The sequence below is a fragment of the Beauveria bassiana genome (assembly GCF_000280675.1).
Source record: "Beauveria bassiana ARSEF 2860 unplaced genomic scaffold BBA_S00006, whole genome shotgun sequence".
In the NCBI taxonomy this organism is placed as follows: domain Eukaryota; kingdom Fungi; phylum Ascomycota; class Sordariomycetes; order Hypocreales; family Cordycipitaceae; genus Beauveria; species Beauveria bassiana.
The window spans coordinates 641,407-665,494 of NW_007930841.1; the positions used below are offsets into that span (position 1 = coordinate 641,407).

General features: G+C 52.2%; 11 protein-coding genes across 11 annotated transcripts; 5 read left to right on the top strand and 6 right to left on the bottom strand.

The window, feature by feature from the left end:
- Nucleotides 1-949: 949 nt before the first annotated feature.
- Nucleotides 950-3,105, bottom strand: BBA_02955 (scd2/ral3; the record flags this gene model as incomplete). The annotated part of the gene is made up of 4 exons (XM_008598052.1): nucleotides 950-1,236; nucleotides 1,292-2,594; nucleotides 2,721-2,810; nucleotides 3,100-3,105. 4 exons carry the CDS (start codon nucleotides 3,103-3,105, stop codon nucleotides 950-952), a joined length of 1,686 nt encoding a protein of 561 aa, XP_008596274.1.
- A 2,736-nt stretch (nucleotides 3,106-5,841) lies between these two features.
- On the bottom strand, nucleotides 5,842-7,453 carry BBA_02956 (GANP/Nin1/mts3/eIF-3 p25 family protein; the record flags this gene model as incomplete). Its single annotated transcript, XM_008598053.1, has 3 exons — nucleotides 5,842-6,055; nucleotides 6,108-7,329; nucleotides 7,384-7,453. 3 exons carry the CDS (start codon nucleotides 7,451-7,453, stop codon nucleotides 5,842-5,844), a joined length of 1,506 nt encoding a protein of 501 aa, XP_008596275.1.
- Nucleotides 7,454-8,733: 1,280 nt separating this feature from the next.
- On the top strand, nucleotides 8,734-9,891 carry BBA_02957 (EAP30/Vps36 family protein; the record flags this gene model as incomplete). Its single annotated transcript, XM_008598054.1, has 1 exon — nucleotides 8,734-9,891. The coding sequence occupies one exon, from the start codon at nucleotides 8,734-8,736 to the stop codon at nucleotides 9,889-9,891; it is 1,158 nt and encodes a 385-aa protein (XP_008596276.1).
- Nucleotides 9,892-10,122: 231 nt separating this feature from the next.
- BBA_02958 (centromere binding protein B) lies at nucleotides 10,123-11,268 on the bottom strand (the record flags this gene model as incomplete). Its single annotated transcript, XM_008598055.1, has 1 exon — nucleotides 10,123-11,268. The coding sequence occupies one exon, from the start codon at nucleotides 11,266-11,268 to the stop codon at nucleotides 10,123-10,125; it is 1,146 nt and encodes a 381-aa protein (XP_008596277.1).
- A 969-nt stretch (nucleotides 11,269-12,237) lies between these two features.
- On the bottom strand, nucleotides 12,238-12,593 carry BBA_02959 (uncharacterized protein; the record flags this gene model as incomplete). The annotated part of the gene is made up of 3 exons (XM_008598056.1): nucleotides 12,238-12,271; nucleotides 12,334-12,464; nucleotides 12,546-12,593. The coding sequence occupies 3 exons, from the start codon at nucleotides 12,591-12,593 to the stop codon at nucleotides 12,238-12,240; spliced, it is 213 nt and encodes a 70-aa protein (XP_008596278.1).
- A 318-nt stretch (nucleotides 12,594-12,911) lies between these two features.
- On the top strand, nucleotides 12,912-13,805 carry BBA_02960 (Mitochondrial 18kDa protein; the record flags this gene model as incomplete). The annotated part of the gene is made up of 2 exons (XM_008598057.1): nucleotides 12,912-13,087; nucleotides 13,148-13,805. 2 exons carry the CDS (start codon nucleotides 12,912-12,914, stop codon nucleotides 13,803-13,805), a joined length of 834 nt encoding a protein of 277 aa, XP_008596279.1.
- Nucleotides 13,806-14,363: 558 nt separating this feature from the next.
- On the top strand, nucleotides 14,364-15,296 carry BBA_02961 (AN1-like Zinc finger protein; the record flags this gene model as incomplete). The annotated part of the gene is made up of 1 exon (XM_008598058.1): nucleotides 14,364-15,296. The coding sequence occupies one exon, from the start codon at nucleotides 14,364-14,366 to the stop codon at nucleotides 15,294-15,296; it is 933 nt and encodes a 310-aa protein (XP_008596280.1).
- Nucleotides 15,297-15,409: 113 nt separating this feature from the next.
- BBA_02962 (uncharacterized protein) lies at nucleotides 15,410-16,372 on the bottom strand (the record flags this gene model as incomplete). The annotated part of the gene is made up of 1 exon (XM_008598059.1): nucleotides 15,410-16,372. One exon carries the CDS (start codon nucleotides 16,370-16,372, stop codon nucleotides 15,410-15,412), a length of 963 nt encoding a protein of 320 aa, XP_008596281.1.
- Nucleotides 16,373-17,020: 648 nt separating this feature from the next.
- On the top strand, nucleotides 17,021-19,796 carry BBA_02963 (Rad4 transglutaminase-like domain-containing protein; the record flags this gene model as incomplete). The annotated part of the gene is made up of 2 exons (XM_008598060.1): nucleotides 17,021-19,158; nucleotides 19,211-19,796. The coding sequence occupies 2 exons, from the start codon at nucleotides 17,021-17,023 to the stop codon at nucleotides 19,794-19,796; spliced, it is 2,724 nt and encodes a 907-aa protein (XP_008596282.1).
- A 154-nt stretch (nucleotides 19,797-19,950) lies between these two features.
- On the bottom strand, nucleotides 19,951-20,409 carry BBA_02964 (uncharacterized protein; the record flags this gene model as incomplete). The annotated part of the gene is made up of 2 exons (XM_008598061.1): nucleotides 19,951-20,221; nucleotides 20,294-20,409. 2 exons carry the CDS (start codon nucleotides 20,407-20,409, stop codon nucleotides 19,951-19,953), a joined length of 387 nt encoding a protein of 128 aa, XP_008596283.1.
- Nucleotides 20,410-20,804: 395 nt separating this feature from the next.
- On the top strand, nucleotides 20,805-23,545 carry BBA_02965 (PHD-finger domain-containing protein; the record flags this gene model as incomplete). The annotated part of the gene is made up of 4 exons (XM_008598062.1): nucleotides 20,805-22,238; nucleotides 22,285-22,446; nucleotides 22,493-22,921; nucleotides 22,973-23,545. The coding sequence occupies 4 exons, from the start codon at nucleotides 20,805-20,807 to the stop codon at nucleotides 23,543-23,545; spliced, it is 2,598 nt and encodes an 865-aa protein (XP_008596284.1).
- Nucleotides 23,546-24,088: the final 543 nt, after the last annotated feature.

Sequence of the window (24,088 nt, forward strand, 5' to 3'; positions counted from 1 at the left end):
ATTATCGCATTATAGATCTAGACGATTTAGATTGACACCGGCTCAGAGGCGCACCCGTCTTAAAATCCTGCACTTATTGCGTCATCATTTGTGTGTATTGTATACTTAATCAAGTCCGCCATTAGTCCGCCATTCATATACTCGGTAGCACTTTCTTTACCAAAATGCTCCCCGCATCAAACTCTTTCCACGATAAGTACTGAATACACATTGATTCAATTCGCACGCGCTCAAGACTAGAGTAGATACATTGAAAACGATTCCATCCTCACATATTTCGTTCCATCCGCTCGCCGTGTTTGTTTTCTCGTCAATCTTCTCTACCTACACATTCCCACATCCCATTTCCCTACGTTGTCAATCACACTTTGTGACAATTAATAAACGACGACATGGCTTTGTCCTAGATTCATTTAATTCATTCCCGTTTGTCCCTCCTCTCCGTGCCATGTAGCATTCCGCGTCATCTTTCCATCGTGTTCCATATCAGGTATAAACTAGTGCGCAATAGAAAAGAAGCGAGAAGAAGACAAAAACAAGGAGATCAAACCCAACCTTCAACGCCAGAGCCAAATAAAAAAAAAAGAGAGACCATCAAAGCCCAGCATCGTAGAGACAATGATGCGCTTAGTCTCTGCAATCATAAGAGAAAGGTCCACAGCGATCGCTCAGCTGACAAGGACAAACAAGATATAGAATGATGGGGGGAAAAAAGTCGTGAGGTCCTCTGAAAAGCTCGCTCCTCTCGTACATGGTCTGTCATTATCATGTCAAAAGCTCACTCACGAAAAGCGCTGCGGGTAAAAAACAATGTCGGCAAAAGCAGTATCAAGCTCGGAGCATAGTGCGGCCATCTTCAGCTCAGCTACTAAACAAGTAAGGAATTTGTACCCAAGAAGGAAGAGAAATTGAAAGACCGTATATAATAGTGGACAATTGTCAAAACAGCCTAGCTGCGCAGCACCTCGGCGCGTAGCAGCAGCTTGTCCGATTTGCCAAGAACAGTCTCGAGGTCGTAAGCGCTCATCAAGTTGCTCGGCTGTTTCGTTTGCTCGTTTAGGGCAAAGAGTTGAAGCTCGTCTCGGTCTGACACATCTAGGCGAGTTGCAATGACGGCTTGGAGCTTCTTGAACTGGGCATCCTTGTCTACGCGTGTATCGACTCGGGGCACTCGTAGGGCAATGAGGTCGTCGCCGTAGTACATCTTGACCTTGATGAGTTGTTGTGGTTGGCCAGCTGCATCGGGTTAGTATCACTGGCCGTGGGCCAAGGTCGCGGGTATGTATCTTACCTGGTCCTGATCCGCTGATTTGACGGGGCCCCGATGGAAGTGCACCAGGGCCGCCACCGCTCAGGTTACTTCTAGACCCGTTTCTCGAGTTGCCATTTCTGGGTGATTCAGCTGACGACTGGCGGGATACTTGCGAATCCCTATAATCCTGGCCGTTGGGGTTGCCATCCATTTCATAGTCGCCCTCTCGAGGCGCGAAGAATTGCTTGACGAGTGTGCAGCGCGAGATGTAAGGGGGCTGGCCTAGCAGGTTCTTGACATATGCGTCGAGGTTGTGCAAGCGGCCTTCGGTAATGGCGTCGGTAACATAACTGACAGGTCCAGGCATATATGGTAGTGTTCGTTTTTGCGATCCCGTGTTGCCAGCCTCGGTGGGAAATTCTGTGAGCAGGGCAATCTGAAAGTCGTAAAAGTCTTCGTAGTATCGTGACAGCTCCCAGTGTCGACCGTCCTCCAACATGGCCTCGATTACAAACCAGTACTTTTCCTCGGCGAAGCAGTAGCGGGGAATTCGAGCCTGGATCGGGGCGTAAAGATCGGAGGTGGAGTTGTCGACTTGGCGAGCTGCTTGCTGTAGGGACTGTGTGCGGGAAAGTTGGCCCTCGGCCTGCTGCTGGAGGCTGAGGCGGTTCATGCCCTGCTCCATCTGTTGCTGGCCAGCCTCAAACTTTCCGAGCGTGATGCTGCTGTTCTTGTACTCGGCCGCCATCTTCTTCCATTCCTCAACACGGGGCACGCCGGCCTGCTTGATGGCGTCGCCAGGGTTGACAATAGCCCTGTCAGTGGCCATGTCCCTAATTTCGATGAATGAGACGGGGATAAGACCGGGGCCGCCGAGTCTTCCGATGGGCTTGGCGACGAACCACTCCGGGTTAGACTGGGCAATAACGATGATAGCCTCGCCGGCTTTGGCGTTGAGCTCGTCTGCTCGTTCGGCGACAAAATCATACATGACGATGCCGTAGACCATGGCGCCGCCCCTGCTGCCAGATTTGGAGAGACGCTGGGTAGGCGCAGCGCTAGTGGGTGAGGCATCGCTGTAGCCGGAGTCGTGGTCCGGGGTCTTGTTGGCTGTGGGCGGGCGAATGGCGCTTCCTTCGGATTGCGCGCTATCTCGCTCGGTTCGTCCGAGAGCCTGGAAAAATGCGACGGGTACCAGGCCACGGGCATCTGGGAGGGCGGGATTGCATGCTTCGTACCAGTCTGGGTCGTCCTCGCGGCCGATAACATGGAAGAAGTCGCCTACGGAAAAGCTCAGCTCCTGAGAGGAGCGCGCTGTGTAATCGTAGAGTGCTCGGATGACCTGATAAAGTTTATTGGTTAGCACGCAGACAAGTATATTTTTCGAGTGTTTGGGCCGACGCCAACGGTCGCCAACGGTCGCGAACTTGAGTAGTGGCGTTGGCGGCTATGAAAAGGGCGAACAAACCTTTTTTGGAGGTACAATGGCGACAGCCGACTTTGGCGTGACGGCATTCTGGCTTTTATCCTTGTCGCCTTTGATAGATCGTCGAAGAGCCTGTTCAGAGAGAGGTAGCAAGTCAGCAAACGTCGGCTTCAAGGTGTCGAGATGCTGCGGATCTGGCGGGAGCAGGTATGGTTTGTAGGTGGTGCTGAGGTCATCATGAGGGCGGTTGGGAAGAGTCGCAGCCCTGGACTTCTACAAAGTGCTAGTTTGCACATTTGCAGAAGAGCAGTCGGCGGCGCCGTAGTAATGTACAGCTGAGGCGAGAACCGCGATCGCAAAGACTCGGGGCGAATCGGCGCGGGGGTAAAGAAATTGGCGAGGGGAGGCAGGCAAAACGAACCTTCATCCTTGCGGCAGAAGGAGATGTGAATTATGGCCTTGGAGATGTGACGGAATCTAGCAGCGAAGAAGAACTCGAAAACAAATGATGGCCTGCGCAGAGGCGAAGCGATCTCCGGGCGGATGGGTGACGGTTTTTTGAGGAGGGGCGCTCGGTGGGTAGACGGTTTCGTTTTGTCGATTTTCAAGGTTTCTGGCGAGTCTGGGCCGCCTCAATGGAAAAGGAAGAAGAGGCGTCGCACTAGCGAGATGGGAAGAGGGATTGCTTGGTGCGAAGGGGTGAAGAACAAAAAAAGAGGTGGCGGCAAGCGCCGTGGTAGGCCGACAAGTAGCGCACAAGGTTCTTCTTGAGCGCCTCAGGTGGGTCAAGATTCCAAGAGAATGAACGGTTGGTACCTATTTACCTACTAAAGTGCCGTGTTATTGGTGGTGAAGGGGGGAATGGAAAGAGGCGCTTGAAGAGCGAGGCAACGAAGCCAAAGATTGCGTGGCGAAAGGAGGGGTAAATACCAGTGTTTCTAGTATTTTGATTGCAGATACATTGCTTTGCTCATATCAGTAGGTTGGCATGGATGTACCCAGACAGTGCCATACACAAGCACAGAGCTCTTTGGCCTTTGGGTCACTTTGGCGAAGACTGAAGACGGCAAGATGGGCAGTGGTGCAGGCAGGGTCAAGGCTGGCAGGGAGCTCTCGGGGCGCTGCGGGGGTTGACGGCTCGACTCCCATGTCCGTGGCATCCACTGGCGCCACTAAATCCCGCCATCAAAGCCCGTCGCTAACGCCCAACCAACCTACTCAGGTACGTACCTTGCATGATGGCATCTACTTGGGTATATTTAGACACCAAAATTTACATCGTCGACTTGCTTGCAGGAACAGATCATGAGGTGCACAAACTCGATGCGAGACTACAAATTGGGCAGACGCCTCCACGTACCTATCTAGGTAGGCACTCTGGCAGAAACCCAGTCTCTACCTTAGGTACCTCATGCACTCAGGTACAACATCTCTATCCGACATCCCCTCCTCCACGTACCAGGCTCCCATTTGATATTTAATATGTGAAAATTCAAATCGTCTCCTTTATGCGCGACTATCGTCTCGTATAGACTAAGCATGCGCCATCATGGCCGAATCAACGCGTTTTGCCCAACTACGCCAACCGTCCCGTCCCACGGTCCTCGCTTGCACCGCCACCACCCCATCCGCGCTTCTCCCCCCCCCCAAACAACAGACATTTGTAAAGCCTTTTTTTATCCTCTTCTCGGCTCCCCTTCTCGGCACCTTCACGGTGTCTCCTTGTTCAAGGCTCATTACCTATCTGCCATTCTACAGGCACCAACGCGGGGTCTCGTGGCCGTTGAAACTGGCCGAACCTACTTGCTTGCTTGCCTACCTGCCGTCCACTGAGCCTGGAATGCGGACCCTTGGGCCACACCACACCCCATCGTCATCGCCTCCATCCACTGCATAAACGGCGCGTCTTGTTTTGATCCCACCACCAGCCATTGATTCGCCCGCATTGTTTTACCCCTCAGCTGTCTGTGGAAATTAAACTACCATGCCGCACGCACGCACCGAATCTCTATTTTTCTTTAAACTACTGCCTATCTTCCTACTTCGTACTCTCGATGGCGCCACAAACATGGCTGCATCCGTACCTGCAGCCCCTCTACTCCCATCCCGGGCCCGGCTACCCGCAGCTCGACAAGCCCGCCTTGTCCTCGTGCGCTGCACAGCATGCACAAAGCATTGAACCGATACGGATACTAATGGCCTTGTTCAATAAGGATACAATTCTCCGCTAATACTTCTGTATCACTTGTAGCTCATCGGTCTCTTACTCGGTCGTTTGCTCACCTGTTGTGTGTGTCTTGTGTTGCTGCGCCGTCGCACCGCGTCAAAGGAAGCACCGATAGAAGACGCATGGAAGCCTGCTGTCCTTTGCAATCTCACAAGCGAATGTATTACAAACAGCGTACACATTGCCACCCATGCCTAATATTCGCTACATTGCTTTTACACAGGCGGGGCGCCGCCACAGAGCCTCGCTATTGGCTCCCAGTAGATGCTGAAACGTCCCCAGGCCTTCTCCCATGGCATGCATTATGAGCGTGCAGGCTTCATGAGTCAAGGCCAAGAATTGACATGCAAACAAATTTCTTGGCCATTGTACACCTCACAATGTATTGCACTTTGATGGAAAAAACGGACGAAACGTCTTTATAAGCCGAACAAGCTCAGCTGCTAGGGCTATGCGTCTATCCAATGGCTGCGAATAAAGCCGTCGAATATCGGTCACGGCTTTCTACCTAGGAAGTAAATATAGACAAATGAGTAAGCAAATCCTTTGCCGTCAATGCAAGCGCCAAAACGCCCCAATCGGGTACGAGTCTCCCAGGGCTGCTCCAGTATCAAGTTGGTTGCATCTTCACTTGTCCCGATGCTTCCAGCTCCACAAGGATCAAGCTCTGCGCTCGCGAATTGCTGAGCCATGATTGCTCACTAGCTGTGGGGTAAAAAAGAAAAAAATCCGAGTCGCGCTGGCAGAAAAAAAATCATTGCCTCTACAGGGGCGGGAAAATCGTGTAGTCCGGAAATAGTATGTACCAAAAAGGGCTGCTCGCCAATGGCTCATGTCCAATGACTCGTCGTTCCCACGAAGTCGGGGGTAGGAGTGGGTGATGGCAATATGAAGGGGGGTTCGCAAAGAAGAAGAAAACACTTGAAATGGTCACGTTCAGATCTGACCCTTGATATCGACGCTTCTAAAGGCCAAAGCGCGGGTGCCCTCAAAGAGGTTGCCCGCTTTGCCCGTCAAGAATACGATATTGTCGGACCGATCTTCAAGCAATTCCTGACCTTGGTGGTCAATGATGAATTGGGCTGCATCCGCGTCCGATTCGAAGCCAAGCTCTTCGGTGATGAATCGGAGCTTGACATCCGGTTTGTACCTGAATCTCTGTTAGCACTTTTAGCTAGGGCCTGGCGCGCGGTACAACTTACGCTCTGCACATATTACACAATGCTGCTAGGCGTTCTCTGACCACAAACATATCCATCAGATATGCTCCCATGTTGGGTGTGTCGAGGTATAGCTGGAAGAATCTGTGATAATTCCCCAAAGCCAATGCCGATCGCACGCTCAAAGCATGCTTGATCGGGCCCTCTTCCTTCTCTGCTGCGGTTAGATCTGCCATCGTGTCGTTCAATCCAGTCCGGTTGGCTGTGTGAATAAAATATAAAATACGGTACGCTTTGAATTCCACGGGGTTTCCTTTCAGGCCCAGCTCATATAAAGAACGCAGCTGGGTCTGGCACTGATTATACTCACCGATATCCCCCTTCTCAAGCGCGATTCTGGCGTGAATTTCATAGACCGACACTGTAAAGTCGTTTTTTATGTGCTGCACAGTCAAATCTTGGCGCATCGACTTAAACTGATCGCACACATAAGAGTAGTTGCCCTCTTTCCTCCACTTCTTCTTCAGTAAGTCCAGTGTTTGGCGCAGAATAGGTTCGGGCCGAACGTTAGACGGAATAGGAGGGGCAGTTAGCCGTAGATATCTCTTCTCCAACACCTCACTAGTGCCCACGATGGGCCCTGACGACAGGCTGCTCTCCGTCGGTGTGATATTTGCGGCTTTGTACTCGTTCTCGAAGCGCCGCTTGCGCTTGCTCGCGTCCTTTTGGAACTTACTGGACTTTGCGCTGCTGTCCACGTCCCCTTGTTTGTCATACGAGTACGTCGTTCGAGCCACCAGTGAATTACGGTCCTTAGCAGTGTTCCACGGGGCTTTTGCGACGGCTTCGCTCGCAAATTCCGTCGATTTTCGCTTTCTCGTGTTTTCGACGCTGTACAGTGGATTTCCTAGTTTCGCTGCGCGGTCGGCTTTGACAAGCACTTGCGGTAATGGCATCTTATCCCAGTCAAGCGTGTGCAGTGAGCCATTGTCCTTGGCAGTTCCAATAGTAATCTTCAGCTTCGCCTCCAACTCGGCGCGGGTCACAGAGGCATCGTCATTTTCGGGAAGGAAAGATCGCTGGACATATCTTCTAACAGATTCCGGCCATTCAGTCTTCGCTTTCGACTGGGTCTCGGGAGCTGGGGCCCCGGGAGGTGACATTGCAGACGTTGCAGCAGGCGGCACTGGCTGGTATGCGGTAGGAGGGGGAGGGATATATTGTGCGAATCCTTGTCGAACCTGAACGGGAATAAATGCAGGATCTGTTCCACGTTAGTCGCTGGAGCCGCTGATGTTGCACGGCTCGGGGTACATACTATGTGTATAGCCTGCAGCTGCAGGCTGGGTGCCGTGCGCTGTTTGCGTGGCAGGCCACCCAGATACCATCTCGAACGCGATAGCTGAAATGAATGTTAGTTTACGGTCGACGCGCAGATGGTAGTAAATCTTGGCGCAGGTTATTTGAGAAGCGAATGCAGCGTCGCGACAGTACGGCACAAATAGTCCTGGAAAAGGGTTTCGGCCTTTGGCTTGGCTGGTGAAACGAAATGATGTCGGTGTGCAACCCAATGTTGTGTGTCCCGTGACTAGTTATGTCGGCAGAACTACGGGTAACACGGCTGGGGTTCTTGAGCGTGCTCCTAGACAGTGACACTTTGATATTACAAAGTTGCCATTAATGAAATCAGCAGCAGGTGTACAAGTCTTCTTCTCGAGGCTTATGAACCGTCACTCTTTTTTATTTGAGATTCGGGTCTTTACACATTGAATGACCTCCAGGCCCGGTGCACCTGGCTTCACTTCAACTTAAGTGGCGATCTTCGCCCACTCTTGTCCTGACTTTCACCTCACCAGCCACGGCGACATGATATGACGGATGTTTCTAAATCACATTGACTTGACTACAGCGCTTAGGCCCTCGTATTTACCAGATGAGGTGCTGCTATTCGTTCAGGATAATGTCGGCCTATATGAGGGGTAAGCGCCAAATGTCTCCGCGCACCCCACGCACGATACTGATGTCATGAAGCAAGTTCAAACTGCCAAACCAACAAAATGGGCAGGTTTACTTGACTACACACCGAATATGTTACGTCGATAAAAATGAGCCGCGCTTGAACTCTGCGGCGCTGGAACTCAAAGATGTGGATAGATATGAGTTCTATGCAGGGTTCCTCAAGTCATCAGCCAAAATTACGCTGATACCCAAGCCGCTCCGCAGGACGGGGCTGCAGAATCATCGCTCTTCAACTGCCGCTTCAAGTTCGAGGCATTCAACACCAAGACCCAATGGTGAAGGTGGATATCGGCCACCGAGCGAGTCGCGGAACATAACAGCTGCAACCTGGGTTTGCAAGATCTGCAGCTTCTCCAATCCGGTGCCCGCCAATTTTGACGCTACAACAGCAAATGCGCATACTCCTCTACCGCCATGTCTGGCTTGTGGGATCAAGCCAACCCTACAGCATGTATTGAAAGCTGCCATTTCGAACGCGTCTAAGCGGTCGGTAGGACCGCCACAAGCTCCACCGGCGCCAGAGCGACCAACGGATGCAGGCCAGCATGCGACCGAGAATTCCAATCACAATATCGCTCGCAGGTCAAAAGATCCTTTTCAGTGTCCAAGATGTACTTTTTTTAATCACCCATCGTTGATGTCTTGCGAGATGTGCGGAGCGTCACTCGTTTCAAAGCCTACTCCCGTTCTCACATCGACCCCTGCGCTGGACAATGACAGAACCGATTCCCCGGGACCCATGCTTGAAAATCATAATCCAAATGGGCCTATCAACTTGGAGGCGCCGGAAGGAGTGAAGATATCATTTCGCGGTGGCGGAGAGAAGATATTCTACGAACGGTTGAAAGGGTCCATGACGCAGCGGAAATGGTTGCTGCAAAATGCTCCTCCTCCGCCAAAAGGACGTCCCCGAGATGGCAGCATTTCCGGTGCAGAAGCCGATACCAGCCATAGCGAACGCAGGACAAAGACGGCAGGTATTGCTGGTCTTGAGCAGCTCGGACTGAGCAGGCACAAGAATAACGAGCTGCTTATCGGCAGTGCCTTTGAGGACCTCGAAGCTCTTATGGCGTCTGCGAAAGAGGTCGTTGCGCTTGCAGAAAGGTTCTCTCTGCAAAAGGGCTCCGGCAACGGTAGCTTCTCCGCGGAAGAAAATGCCATCCTTGCCGAGTCAGCAAGTCAGCTAGGCCTTGTGACGACAAAGGACATGGTGGGTAGTAGTGGCGGCTCAGAGTCTCTTTATCTCTCTGAGCTCGCGCGCAACCTAGCCGAATTCCTCACCGATGACACGCGGAGCGTGCTGAAAAAGGCTGGCGGCATATTGACTCTGGTTGATCTGTGGGCCATGTTCAACCGGGCACGCGGGGGCGTCGAGCTCGTCAGCCCGCTCGACTTTGAAAAGGCCGCCCGGCTGTGGGAGAGCCTGAAGCTGCCAGTGCGCCTCCGCACGTTTCGAAGTGGCGTCATGGTTGTCCAGGGACGGGACCGCACCGACGAGACGACCATCAAGGCGTTGCTGACGTGGCTGCAGGACCTGCACGAGTTCCCACCGGAGCGCGATGTGGCTTGGGACTGGCGCGCGTTTGGCCGCGGCGTCACGGCGCAGGAGGCGGCGGAGCGGTTCGGCTGGAGTCTTGGCGTTGCGGAGGAGGAGCTGCTCATGGCCGAGGAGCACGGCGCTTTGTGCAGAGAAGAGGGTCTGGAAGGGCTAAAGTTTTGGAAGAATTACATTGGATCAGAGCCGCTTGACGAGGAAGAAGCGGAAGACCCTATTATTGCGAAGTTACGAAGCGCCGCATTGATATAGACAAGTAAATATACACGCATCATAGAAGCCATATCAATCAGTCCTATTCATAGCCTTGTTCATCATGCGCCTCATTAAAAGCATAGATATCCTCTGCATGTCCATCAACGCCAGCCAACATTGTCAACATTACTGAATCCCACATTGCCATTATATACATTGGTCCTTGGCAACGAAAGGGAAGAAAGACGCCAAGAAAATCATCCTCTTCCGCAAAAGACACCTCCAATATTACACCACAACATGCGTCGACATGTGCTCAACAGCATCCGTGATGGACCTCAGCATACGTTGATTAATACAAAAGGGACAGCGCATGGCCTGTTCAAGAGGTGCCCTTGGCTCCTCTGTATGCATTGGAGTCATTGTCAGCTCTGGCGGTAGCTCCTGTGACGGTGTCTCGTATCTGTGATCTGGCGGTGGTCTATCCCCCATTAGAGACTGTGGCTCCAGAGCTTCGCGCTCCGCCCGCTCGCGTTCTTCTCGGACAGCGGCGGCCTGCTCCTCCGCAGCCTGCTCCTCTTCTTGGAGTTGGCGCAGCGCGTTCTGCAGCACGACTTCGGGGTCGTCGTCGGCGTACATGTGCTGCTCGTGCTGCTCGTGCTGCGGATGGCCCAGCTCGGCATCGGGCGGCGGCATGGTAATTTCGTGCGGGGGCAGGGGCGGCTGCTCGGTGGCGATGCGATGGAGAATGTTGTCGCGCACGAGCGCGCACGTGTTGAGGGTCGCTTCCACGCCGACCACGCGCAGGACCTGTTCTCGAATCGCGGCAGGGCTCGTGTCGGGCGCAATCCCCATGAACCGCGGAACGCAGTCGGCCAGGTAGTCAATGTCTTCGGCGGGGTTCATGCCGCCGTCGTTATGCCGTCGCTGCCGGCGAATCAACAACCCATACCTCTTCTTGAACCGGTGAATCCAGCCGGGCGAAAACTCGGGCGCCGGCTCCTCGCGGTAGCGGGGCAGCTGGCTAAAGATGGACTTTGCCTTTTCGCCCAGCTCGTCGTTCGTCGGTTGGCGCCCCGAGGCCTGCACCTGCTGGTACCACAGCAGCACCAGCTTCTCCACGTCTGGCCAGTTTCCGAAGCGCAGCCGCGATCCAGACAGCTGCGGGTGCTCTCCATCGAGCCTAGAGTACTTGGGCGATAGCGAGTGCGACACAGTGGACTGGCTAATCATCTGCCCGTACTGGGAAAAGAACCAGTCGATGCACGCCCTGTGAGAAGGACGCATCACCTGGCTGCTAGCCCATCGCCGCAGCGCGCGACGCTGATCGAGCGTCAGTGAATGGCGTTCTTTGGAAATGCTGGGTGGTGATGGTATCGTAAGGTCGTGGGCTGGGTCCGGCAGCAGCGCCGGGTCGGTGGTGTCTTCCGACATGGTCCAGCTGCAACTATGCCAAGGTGGGTTTGGGAAAGCTGCGGTTGTTGCAATCGTTGTATCCGGATAGCGATCTGGAGCAGGATTTTCGAGTTAGGCGGTGATGCCCCCACCCACTTTGGGTGGATTCACGTGACCTACCTGCGAACCGCTTTGCCTCTTGTGCTTGCTAATTGCAAAATTCCACGGGGTCAAGTTTCTGCAATTGCACAACGGGCGTTTGCGTTAACAGGGGTGATGGAATCCAGCATATGTGAAATCGCATATCCAGTGTGCCAACGGCGTTTTCAGTGGACGCTGAGAGGCAAGAGGAGAAAATAGAGGTTTTATTGAGGATAAAGTTGCGAGATTGGCAAACAGACGCGAGCGCGTGTGTCCCCCGCGTTTGTACGTGGCGTATCTTGCATTCTTGTCGTACAACAAGCTATTCTAACACTTCATACAAACAACGTTATGTGAGGAGATGACGCCCGGGATAGTTGAATGAACCAGTAACACACTACTCGTAGATCACTAATACCATCATTGAGATCCTCATCTGTCGAGCCCGAGCTAGTAGGTGCGACGTCACACTATGTAGTGCAGCGAGAAAATTTGGCCATGAGATCGAGTCTTGCGAGAAGCTTCATCCTTCGCTCATTCCCGGCAGACAGCCATCGAATCTCTCCAATTTGCGACATTTTGCAAGCCGCCATCACCAATGACCCAATCATTTCACGAGCCAGTAGCACATTGTCGTTGATTCAGCGCGGGGAGCTCCTCGGTCTGAGTTCGAACCTATAATTAACCACAATTCTGTAAATCACAGTTCAGCATCACAATTTCAAATGATCGACAAGGAAAATCTGCGCATAAATTGAAGCGCCGAAATGCTGTCTCGCTTGATGGTTACATCGAGCCTAGCTGAGCGTGCCAGCCATATATATACATCGCGTCGTACAATGATCGCCCAACACCTCGATAAACCGGTTAGTTCTTCTTCTCAGCCTGCTCAATAAACTTCCTGTTTTCAGTGTTAGCATGAAAATCTCGATCGTCGAGCTCGATGGAAGGTAAATGTCGCACTTGATGAAGTCGGCCTCGTCGGAGCTGGCGGCGTTGATCGGAGGGGCAGCGGTGCTGGCTGCAGGGGCCTTGGGGCCAGATGCGACGTAGTAGATGCCGCCAGCAAAGGTGGCGAGCCAGCCCATGGCAAGCTAAGGAGTTGTTAGTATTCCTGTTGTCGTCGCAGAAGCCAGATGCTTGAGCGGAATTGCGCCGAAGGGGGGTGCTCATACGTAGTGGCTGCCGACTTGACGGCCAGCGATGGTGTAGGTGGCAACCATATTGAATATGCTTTCGAAAGGTGAATTGATGGGATTAGAGTACGTCGCGAATCAATTGAACTGTGCTGACAGTTGGGGATGCTGGTGGACAAGTCAGAAATTCGACAGTCTGTACGCCTGGAAACAGAGGCCCGTAACGCGGCTATACTTCGGCGCGCCGATCAGCACGGTCCCGAGCAGTTAATCGGTCGATGATGCAGCCGGCTACTGAAATCTTAAAGCTTGCATCATCTTAAAGGAATTGATTAAATTTTCTCTTTCTGAACTTTTCAGCGATCATTTATCTATTTAGAGATCCTTTTAGAAATACCGCTCAATATGCCTTGGTGGGGGAAAAAAGAAACGCCCAAGGATGGGCAGCCCGCCAGCGCCAACTCAAGCACCGAGGTTGACAAGCTCCCACCCAGAGAGAAACTGCCCGCGAAACTACAAAAGATTGTCGACAAGGCCAATGCAGAGAACAGCAGCTTCTTCGATGATGTCAAAGAGGGGTAGTAAGTCATTTTATGCCTCCATCACTTCCTTGTAAAGCGAGGCACTGACTTTGCGCCTAGCGGTCCGGATTCCACGGATACCAAACTTCGATATGCCGCATACGCGACTCGCCTACGAACGATTATGCTCTCTGCGCACCGTTACGTAGCATATACCTCGGACATTGGCGAATCGTTTCGGCCCGTAGCCCACCCCAAGGTGGTGCGCGCTGCCTACGGTATCTCGTGGTTGTATCTCATCGGTGATGTCAGTCATGAGGGTTACCGAGCATACATTCACAACCAAAGAATTCTCAACCCTCAGATGGAGCTCACCCCTCACCAGCAAAAGATTACCGGTCTTCCCGCAACGGTGACTGAGAAATTAACACCAGGTGTCGTTCCCCCGCTTGAGGACTACCGGACCGTCATGGTGCAACGCGGTATTTTCCAAGCAATTGCCAGTATGGGCCTGCCGGCGTTCACTATCCACAGCGTCGTTCGCTATTCCAGGAGAGCATTGAAGAATGTCAAAAACGCTACTATCCGCACATGGACGCCCATTGGACTGGGTCTGGCTGTCGTTCCGTTCCTACCCGCCATGTTCGACGAGCCTGTAGAGCGCGCTGTCGAATATGTGTTCCACAAGGGCTTCGAAGCGGTCGGCGGCAAAAAAGCAGTGGGCGATGCACCTGTGACAGGAAGAGAAGCCGAGCTTGGAAAGGTGAAGAAGGAATAAGCTCCATGGTGTTACCCGGGAGGAGCCACGGTTTTCATTTATTCTCTATTTCCTGAATTATAGCGCTCAACTCTTCGATTACAGTACATAGAAATGTAAAAACCTCACAAATTTGCCTCGTTGTGGTTATGCCTGCTCCGTTCTGCAATGCGACGCCGGGCTATTCTGACATGCGTTGATGGGCAGTGTGGTGGCATTCTCAGGCCGCTAGCAATGTCACAATCACATCCTCCTTACACAATCGAACCGACCTAGAGATATCTATGTAATCTAATGATATCGTCCGAATCAGTCTACCCTGTTCCTACCAGTGAAAGTTCAGGCGCTGCTCGTCGCCTAGTGCGGCCCGATCTACGTTGGCTTGGCGCGGCCTTGTTCCACTCTACAGCGCATCGCCACACTCCCTGAAGGCGTTTCTAGACGTTTCGCCGGACTTTGGTCAGCACCACGTCGCAACCACTTCTGCCTACACGCGCAGCAGCCGCCCCAAGCTACGGGTGTGGCAAGTAATACCCTTATACTTATAAAAGAGGCCCTCCAGATCTCACTATCGCCAAGATGGCGTCCACCGGCGCTGATGCACCTGAAGAAAGCTACGTCATGAGAGACAGAACCGATGCCACCTTGGTTGGCAAGCACTGCCAATATGAATACTGCAATCAACTCGACTTCCTCCCCTTTCACTGCCAGTCATGCAGTAAGACTTTTTGTCTGGACCACCGCACAGAGACGGCACACAAATGCGCAAATGCGGGTGCGTGGGCTGAACGCCGGCGGCAAGCCCAGCTCAACCGACCCTCGATAGGCGGTGCAGGTGGAAAGACGCTGAGAGACAAGACTCAGGAGAAGCCATGCGCATCACCAGACTGCAAAACCGTGGTCGGGACATCTTTAACACCAGGTGTCCACTGCCAGACTTGCAAACGCGACTACTGCCTCAAGCATCGACTTGGAGAGGACCACGACTGCAAGAACTTGGTGCCGCTTGGCTCGCGGCTTGTGCATGTTGATGAGGTCGCCAAAAAGACGAGATCTGCTCTCGATAAATTGAGAGCCTGGGGAAGTGCCAAGAAGGAGCAGGCGGGGAGAGTTCTACCGAAGCCCAAGCCGAGCTCTACCGCAGCCAGACTGGTTGCCGTCAACAACCTCAAGAAGTCTGCCAAGGGAGATGACAAGATCCCTGCCGAGAAACGCGTCTATTTATATGTGGAGGCTGAGGCTGAGACTGCAAAAGCAAAGTTTCCAAAGGGCTCGTTCTTCTTCTCCAAAGACTGGGTGGTGGGCAGAGTGTTGGATTCCGCGGCCAAACAGTTGCAGGTCCAAAACATTAACAACCAGAGCTCAGATGAGCGAGATAAGCTACGGGTGTTTCATGTGGAAGGTGGGAGGGTGTTAGAGTTCAACGAAAAGGTCGGGGCATCATTGCAAAGTGGGAATACAGTTGTACTTTTGAGGGGAGTTGGGCCGGCCCCAGATCTCATCGAGGTCTAGCATATTGCATAGCGAGGTGTTGTTTCAGGTGTTAGCAGACTGCTAGAGATCATTGATGATTGACTATTTCTTAATTGAATATTGAATATTGCTGGACTAGAAATGCCAGCGAGCTAAACAGTCGCATTCTTCTTGACCTCCGCCTCCAGAGCGCTGCGCAGTTCATCATACATCGGGCCGAGTCTCTGAAGAATAGCGACCGCAGCTTCGTCATGTTTCTGCGTCAAGGGGTATTGGAGAGCTCCAATAGCGCGCGCAATCTTATCCATGATTGTGGCTGATTCAGCGTAGCCGACCCGCGACAAACAGCTCGCAGCATCAATGCTTCGTCGTGCACCAACCTGCACGGCAAAGTAGACCAGGTGTGCGCGCATATCAGGAGGCAGTCCAACTTCAATTCTGTTGCATAGCCATTTCGTTGCAGCTTCATTCGCAGTCGAACCCGGCGGCATCGCATCGACTCCCGCAGCTTGCAAGGTGATGTGCTTTAGCGCGTTGGGAATAGAGCGTCGAATGACGTCTTCCTCGGTCAAGACTTTGGTCTGCTTGAAATCAGTCCTCATGGTGTATGATTTGCCATAGCCAAGTGAGTCCGTCTTCCAGGCCGCCATGAACTCTTGCAACGGCAGAGTTGCGTATGGGTACCCGTGAGGGTCGTGCATTTCGACAGTCTCGTTGTCAATACCGAGGATCACGACGTAATGGTCCGCACCAATAGGACCGCGGGCGTTGGGCTGATGTTTCAAGAGGCCCATTTCGACTGGGCCAACAAACACAGGGCCGTTTTGTACGGCTGCCTTGAGGGAGCTGAGTGCGTCTTGCTCATTCTTGCCGATGATTTCAGTGCAGCGCCATCCCATCGCCTCCAAGGCATCATCAAAGCTTCTGAGTGGATCCCAGCCGTATGGATCGAAGAAGATGAGAGGGGATTTCGGAACATTGATAATCTCCATGCCAAAAGCAGACGATGTTGCAAACTCAATGACGGCCGTAGAAGGGGCCTTGGCCCCAAGAACCGTTGCAAAGGAATTGGCATAGCAGTAAGGGCCGCTACCCACATAGGATGTAAATCCCATGATTTTCGATCGAAGACCGTAGTTAAACAAATGAGAAGATTTGCTCAAATGTATACAGAGAATGGCTGAGAGTAAAAGCAGATCTCGACGGCTTTGGTGGCTCGACTTATCGGCTTACAAAAAAGATCATGTTAGAAAGTAAAGAGAAAACATGAAAGATGTATTATAGGACATGTTATTACGGAAAGTCTCCTATTACGTATTGCAACTTGAACTTGGTCTTTTTTGTAATTATTTACCCCATCTGACTGCTCTGCGCGAACGGTTTGTAATGGTTCTCACATTAGTTAACGGTCAGGCTGCTAGTGCCCACGGTACTGCGTGAACAGGCGATTACAGTCCATCTTTCAGCTGACCTGCAGCAAAGCGCGCAAAGGTCAGCTAAAAATAGGCAATCCATTCGACATTTGCAAGCTGACCTCATATACCACATTTTCGTCAGAGAATAGATGTATGAATGCCTGCGTATATGATGCTGATGATGTCGTCCGTGTAAATGACGTCACGTGCGTTGGCGTCGATTTGCGTTCTCGTCGTGGAGTTAATCAATCTAACCTACTCACTTCCGGGATTCAAGATGCAGAATACCGAATCCTTCTCTTCGCAGAATGGTCTCGAAAATTCAGACTATCCACTCATGGCATAATTATGCCACCACATGTACCGCGCAAGCGCTTGCGCAGTTTGTCGCCTGATGCCAGACTGCCAAGCAAGCGAAAACCTACTCTCTATGACGATCTTGATGCATCGACTGCATCCAATTCGGCACAGGCGGCTTCTGTATTCTTAAACAATGACATAGACAGTGATAGCAGCTCTCTTTCTTCTCTTTCAGATGACGACTTTGAAGACGTGCCTGCCGCGAAACGCGCACCTCTCGAGGACGAGGGTGACGATGAAGAGGAGGATGACGACGCCGAATTTGAGGATGTTGTGGCACCCGAAAAGCCTACGGATGACGTGCCACATGTCACAGGGGATCTTGAATTGACCCTTGTTCGAGATGATAGAGTTTCACTGACGAATCCCTTTGGCGACAAAAGAGGACCGTCAAAAAGAGAGAGATTGGTTCGCAACGCAACCCATCGCCTGCATGTTTTATGTCTCCTTTGGCACAATGCTGTCCGGAACTCCTGGCTTTGTGATCCAGAGCTACAAGGCATCATGCTCTCGCATCTCCCCTCGAGAATGTGGGACGAAGTCGACAGATGGAAGGAGAAAAGCGGACTTGTGCAACACAAGGCCGTTAAGCCCAAGGAGAAACGCAGAGGTCGCAGTGGTACAAAGGCAAGAGATTGGGAAGATAACGCCAAAAAGCTCGAAGAAGGAGTACCTGACATGAGCAATGGAGATCCTCTATTCAGGCTCGGTCAGGTTCTAGTGGCTTGGTGGAAGCAACGGTTTCGCATCACCACGCCGGGTTTGCGAAAATGGGGCTACATGGCCTTGGAGCGTCTTGATAGGTTGACAAAGGCATATGCAAGCGAAGATAAAAATGCCTGGAAATTCGGCGAACGCCTGGAAAGTATTGACGATCTTCGGCAATGTGCATCTCGCTGCGAAGGAAGCCGCGACGTTGGCGCATATCTCTTCACGGCGCTTCTCAGAGGCCTTGGTTTGGAAAGCCGCTTAGTTGCAAACTTGCAATGTCTTGGCTACTCATGGACCAAATTGGAAGATGCAGAAGCCGAGCAGGCGCATGGCGATCTGCCGACGCGCGCAGCAGACAATACGCCAAAGAAACACCCCAAAACGAAACGGCGCCACAAGGAGACTCCGGAGACTAAGAGGCCAGAAAGGTCCGCGAGGAAACAGTCAACAAAGGACGCGGAGCTGGAACGCGAGTATCTGGACTCCGATGACGAGTCTGTGGTTGAAGTGCAGGTGACGCCTAGCAAATCCAAGAAACCGGTACAACCTAAAGTTGACGCAGAGCTTTTATATCCAAATTATTGGACGGAGGTTCTATCCCCAGTAACAGGCAATTTTCTGCCCATCGAACCAGTGGTAAAAGGGATAGTCGCTACTAATCGCGACCTCGTCGAGAGTCTGGAGCCTCGCGGCGCAAAGGCTGACAACGCGCGCCAGACCATAGCATATGTGGTAGCTTATTCTCCTGATGGTACAGCCAAGGATGTAACCATTAGGTATTTGAAGCGAAGAATCTTTCCTGGACGCACAAAGGGCACGCGATATCCAGTTGAGAAAGTGCCCATCTACAACAAACATGGAAAAGTTCATAAATACGAGCAGTACGACTGGTTCAAGTCGGCCATATCAGGATACAGACGCGGTGACAAGAAGCGACCTATGACTGAGATTGACGAAGTGGAAGAGAGCACGGATCTGAAGCCGGACAAACCCGAGATAAAACCTGTACTAGAAGGGGAAGAGACGTTACAATACTACAAGCAGTCCAAAGAGTTTGTGCTTGGGAGATATCTCAAGCGCGAAGAGGCTCTGCGGGCAGGTGCTAAAGCAGTCAAGAAGTTCCAAAACAAGGGCAAAGGCAAGACTGAGGAAGAGGATGTGTATTTGAGATCGGATGTCTTGAACGTCAAGAGCGCAGAGACCTGGCACAAACAGGGAAGAGCTCCTCTGGATGGAGAGGAACCATTGAAGCGAGTGCCATATCGTGCTGCAACCACAAATCGCAGACGTGAGCTGCTAGAGGCAGAAGCAGCAACTGGACAGAAAGTTCTACAGGGTCTGTACAGCTATGACCAAACAGATTGGATCATACCAGAGCCCATCAAAGACGGCATCATTCCTAAAAATGAATACGGGTAAGCCATTCTGATATATAAACCAAGAGCCTACCACTAACCACAGCGCCAGGAATATCGATCTATTTGCCGAACACATGTGCCCACAAGGTGCTGTCCACGTGCCCTTCAAAGGCACTGTCCGAGTTTGCAAGAAACTAGGAATCAATTATGCCGAAGCTGTAGTGGGCTTCGAGTTTGGGCATCGCATGGCCGTGCCAGTGATCCAAGGTGTCGTAGTTGCCGAAGAGAACCATGAGATGGTAATGGAGCAACTTCAGCAAGACGAGGCCGAGCGACTGCGAAAGGAAGACGAGAAGCGCCGGAAGGCAGCTTTGGCGCAGTGGCGAAAATTTCTCATGGGCATGCGCATCGTACAGAGGATTCGCCAGGAATATGGTGAGATTGACGACAAAACCTCCGTGTTTGGTCACAGCAGCAAGACGGGTCTCGCTGGCGCACCAGACCCAGCTGTAAGGGAACATGATGAGGCTGAGAACGAGGACATGGCAGGAGGATTTTTACCAGAGGGCTACGAAGAAGAAGAGGTTGACGGAATGGGTCGAGGCGAGCAGACTACATCGCACTTTTTTCCTGTGGTTGACGAAAATGAAGCAGATGATGATGATGATGGGTTGGTCTTGGAGGATGAGACATAGGAAGCGGCCCTGCTGCAAGGCGTATTATCTAGAGATGGATGTTGACCCATGTGAAAACTGTTGAATAGAGAAAAAATCAACTGCTAAACCGAACCTCCTACCTAGGTATAACGCCAGATGAGACTAAATGAGTAAAAAGGGTGAGCTTTGTCGGCTACCGCGCGCGACCAAACTTCTCATGCCATTTACCACGACTTTTGGTATTTGGTGCCCGATCCACGATGATCGTTTTATTAACGCGCTCAAGCTCAACCGTCTCTTTGATAGTAGCAACAGCAGCGATACCTTGTTGAGGAGACGCCGTATCAGGCGTGTATGGCTTGATGAGGAACAGGCCGTTGGACGTGCTCTTCTGTCTGACGCTGTAGGTATGCTCGGGGCTTCTAAGCGTGACCATGTCATCGGCGCCGGGCTCCAAGTAGAGGCTGTTACAGCAAAGTATTGTCAGCCCCAGCTGCACCCTGTCGTGGGTGGCGTTTCGGAAGGGAGCAACTTACACGGGCGGGCTGGGACCCTCGAGCAGGGCCTCGAGTTCGGCGGGAAGCTCAATTAAACGAAAACCGGAGCTGTCGGGGGCATTATAGAATGGTATACCTTCGTTTTGGCTCGACATGGTGAGGACGTGATGGATGGTGTGAGATGAAAGAACTCGAGGCTGCGTTTGAGAGGCCAGTGGGGATGTGATGTGTGGCAGTCTGCGCAGGGTACTTATGAAAAGTAGTTACACAAAGAAAATCTCTGAACGTGAATGGATCAAAATTAAAGTTCGACAGTCTTTTCTACACTATTTCATACTTGAATAATTTACAACTGTTCAACTATACCTTCAACCTCAACATTGCTCATGTGCAAAGTCGCGTCGCCCCACAGGCGGCTTGAACCGCGTAAAGTGGCACTAGAGCAACCGCGTTCCATCGCGTCTTCCACAAAGCCAAAACTCCCTTGTCTCAGCCAATGAGCCATGTCCGCACAGCGACATTCACCATCAGCAAAGCCACGCCCATAACCATGGCCCAGGATACGGCTGCTGCGAATGGGAATAAACGATTGAGAGACGAAACCGACACACTGTCGCCGCCGAATGCCGACCTCGAGTTGAAGCGTCGCAAATTCGAGGACGCAGCCCTGCCCGGCGGCCATGGGCCGGGAATCGGTCTCGGCTCCATCGCTGCTGCCATCTCCGGAGTCTTTGGATACAACCGGTCGTCGACTCCCGAAATAACCAGCCAGGAGGCCATCAATTCGCGCAGTGAAAACGATAAGCCTCCGCAACCCGACGCAGCTGCGCCAGCGATATCGCAGCCGAAAGCTTCTTCCGTCGCGCCAGCAGCGCCGGTCAACGTGGCCCCGGTCGCTCCAATGTCGGCCAAGACTGGTATTCCGGTCGTGCCTCCTCCGCCTCGACTAGAGATTCAATTACCCAGCTCGCGCCCTGCGATCAAGTTAAAGGCGCTCAAGGGGACAAAATGGGACACTGGCGAGGCCAATCTGGCCCCGAGGCCGCAAGCGGCCCCGAGTAGGCCTCCACCTCCGAGAAAGACTCCGACGAAGTCAAGGAGTAGAAAGAAGGCTACGTCTACACCTGCGCCTGCGTCTACGCCTGCAATTGTACCGGCACCTGCACCTGCACCTACACTCGAGCCTGTCGCCAAAGCCGCACCAACTCCCCTCAGAAGCCTCGAGAACAGTGCTGATGTGCCCCAAGCTTCAACGAACGGCAGCGCGAACGCCATGAAAAAAACCGCCACAAACGTCACCGCAGACGGCATCGGTACCGAACCAGTAGCTAACAAAGAGCCATCACTTCCTACACTTGCCGACTCGCCGACAAAGAAGCGACTATTATCCCCCACTGCTTCCGATGCGCCAAAGAGCATTCTCACTCCTACTAAGAAGAGAGGCCCTCGGCCTAGCAAAAATGTCACGTTTGATGGCAAGGGCTTGTTCGATCACATCCCACGAACCGTCAGTGCCAAGAAGCCAGGACGGCCAAAGAAGCTGGATGAACCTATAGATGATGAAATTATTTGCGGCATCTGCACGAAGCCGCATTCGAACCCACCCAACGAAATTATACTGTGCGACAATTGCGATTTTGCAGTACATCAGGAGTGCTACGGAATACCAGAAATTCCCGAAGGTGATTGGCTGTGCAAGTCTTGTACACAGGAAGATGTGTCGAAATCCCTCGAAGCTCAACCGGGGCTAACTCCCGCACCAATTACCCCGACCGTCGAGGTTCCTGATATTCCAAACCTGGATCGTCATCTCGGCGCCATGCAACGCGTGCTGCTAGATCGTTGCGCTGGCCGACGCCGGATACGCATGTTTGGCCAGGATGAAGCTAGCGACAAGGTTCGGCAGCTTATCGAACAGACGGTGTTGGCAGGAGAGGGCAACTCTATGCTGCTGATTGGGCCTAGGGGAAGCGGCAAGACGACGGTATGCTCCCTTGACTGCTCGAGGTTCACATTCTAACGCAGTTTAGCTTGTTGATAATACCATTGAAGGTCTATCGCAAGAATATGGACAAGATTTCCATGTGGTCCGTCTGAATGGCTTCATTCACACCGATGACAAAATTGCACTTAGAGAGATATGGCGTCAACTAGGTAAACAAATGAAGGTCGATGACGATCTCCTCAATAGAGTGAGTATTCTTGTTCCTTTTTGACGGCCACGCTAATATCTTCTAGTCAAACTATGCGGATACAATGGCATCGTTGCTTGCACTGCTATCGCATCCGTCTGAAATACTGGGTCAAGATGCCGGCGTCACCTCGCAAGCTGTGGTGTTTGTGATTGACGAATTCGACATGTTTGCCACTCATCCCCGCCAGACACTTTTGTATAATCTATTTGACATTGCGCAGTCTCGAAAAGCTCCAATCGCGGTGCTAGGATGCACAACGCGTATGGATGTCGTTGAGATGCTGGAGAAGCGTGTCAAGAGTCGCTTCAGTCACAGATACGTGTATCTTTCTCTTGCCAAATCACTGCCGGCTTATTGGCAAGTTTGTAGGCAAGGACTGATGCTGGGAGAAGTCGATGGAGGGAAAGAAGGTCTGCATGTTAGCCTGGAGGGCTACGCGGACTTTCAGAAATACTGGAACCATAAGATTGAGGTATGTCGACTTGTCAATTGGGGTTGAGCGTCTGCTGATGCTGTTCATCAGGAGCTTTATAAACACCGCCGATTTCAGGATCTGCTGCAGTATCACTACTACACGACGAAATCACCATCGGCATTCTTCTCAGAGTGGATCCTACCATTATCATATTTGACGGCCAAGGACTTGACTCTACGTGTGCCTGCAGTCGGGGACTTGACCTCGCTGGCGCCCCCTGACTCTCGGATGGAGCTGCTGAATAGCTTGTCAGAGCTGGACCTGAGTCTGCTCATTGCCGCGGCAAGGCTGGACATCGTGGTGCATACCGATACGGTCAATTTCGCCATGGCGTACGATGAATATAGTTCGCTCGTGGGTAAGCAGCGTGTGCAGTCTGCCGCGTCGGGCTTGCTCGCCGTGGGCGGAAATGTGCGTGTCTGGAGTCGCGGTGTCGCGAGTACGGCTTGGGAGCGTCTGGTTGGATTGGGCCTACTCGTTCCGTCTGGGATCGGGGGCGGAAGAACGCTGGGCAGTGGGGGATTGGATGGACGTATGTGGAAGGTGGACGTGTCGCTGGAGGAGATTCCGGCTGCGGTCAAGCTCAGTGCAGTCATGGCAAAATGGTGTCGCGAGATTTAGATGCGTGGAAACTTGTACGAGCAGATGCATGTGGTACGGGAATTACTTGTTTATGCACTGTGCATTATGATATAGAGGCTGTTAGAGGCATTGTTAAGGCGTTTTCTCTTTGCTCTTGATGATTTGTCCTCGGTACCATTTATCGCTTCTCTGTTGATGAATGCATCTTGCATATTCCCACGTAGCGCTACGAGAGCGACTGAGGTATTCAAGTAAACGTGACAAGGCAATGGAAGAAGCACCAGAGGAATTGAAGAAAAGAAAAGCCAAAAAAAAGAAAAGAGAAAGAAAGAAACATGAATTTCAGTGGCTGCAACCGACTCACACGCCCCCTTTCTTGTCGGCCGGGCCCGACTACTCGATCGGAGTTTGTGAAAGCAACTAGGGCGGTAGATCCCCTCAGCCTCGGGAAAAGAGCCGCCGAAGAAGCGCCCTCCTAGCCTGGTTCGTACTGTTACGTTGTACTTCTGCCATCGAAATGCAACAACAGGAAAAAAGTAAGATCGCGGTCAGCGAATGGGAGGCTATGCGCAAGGTAATTGC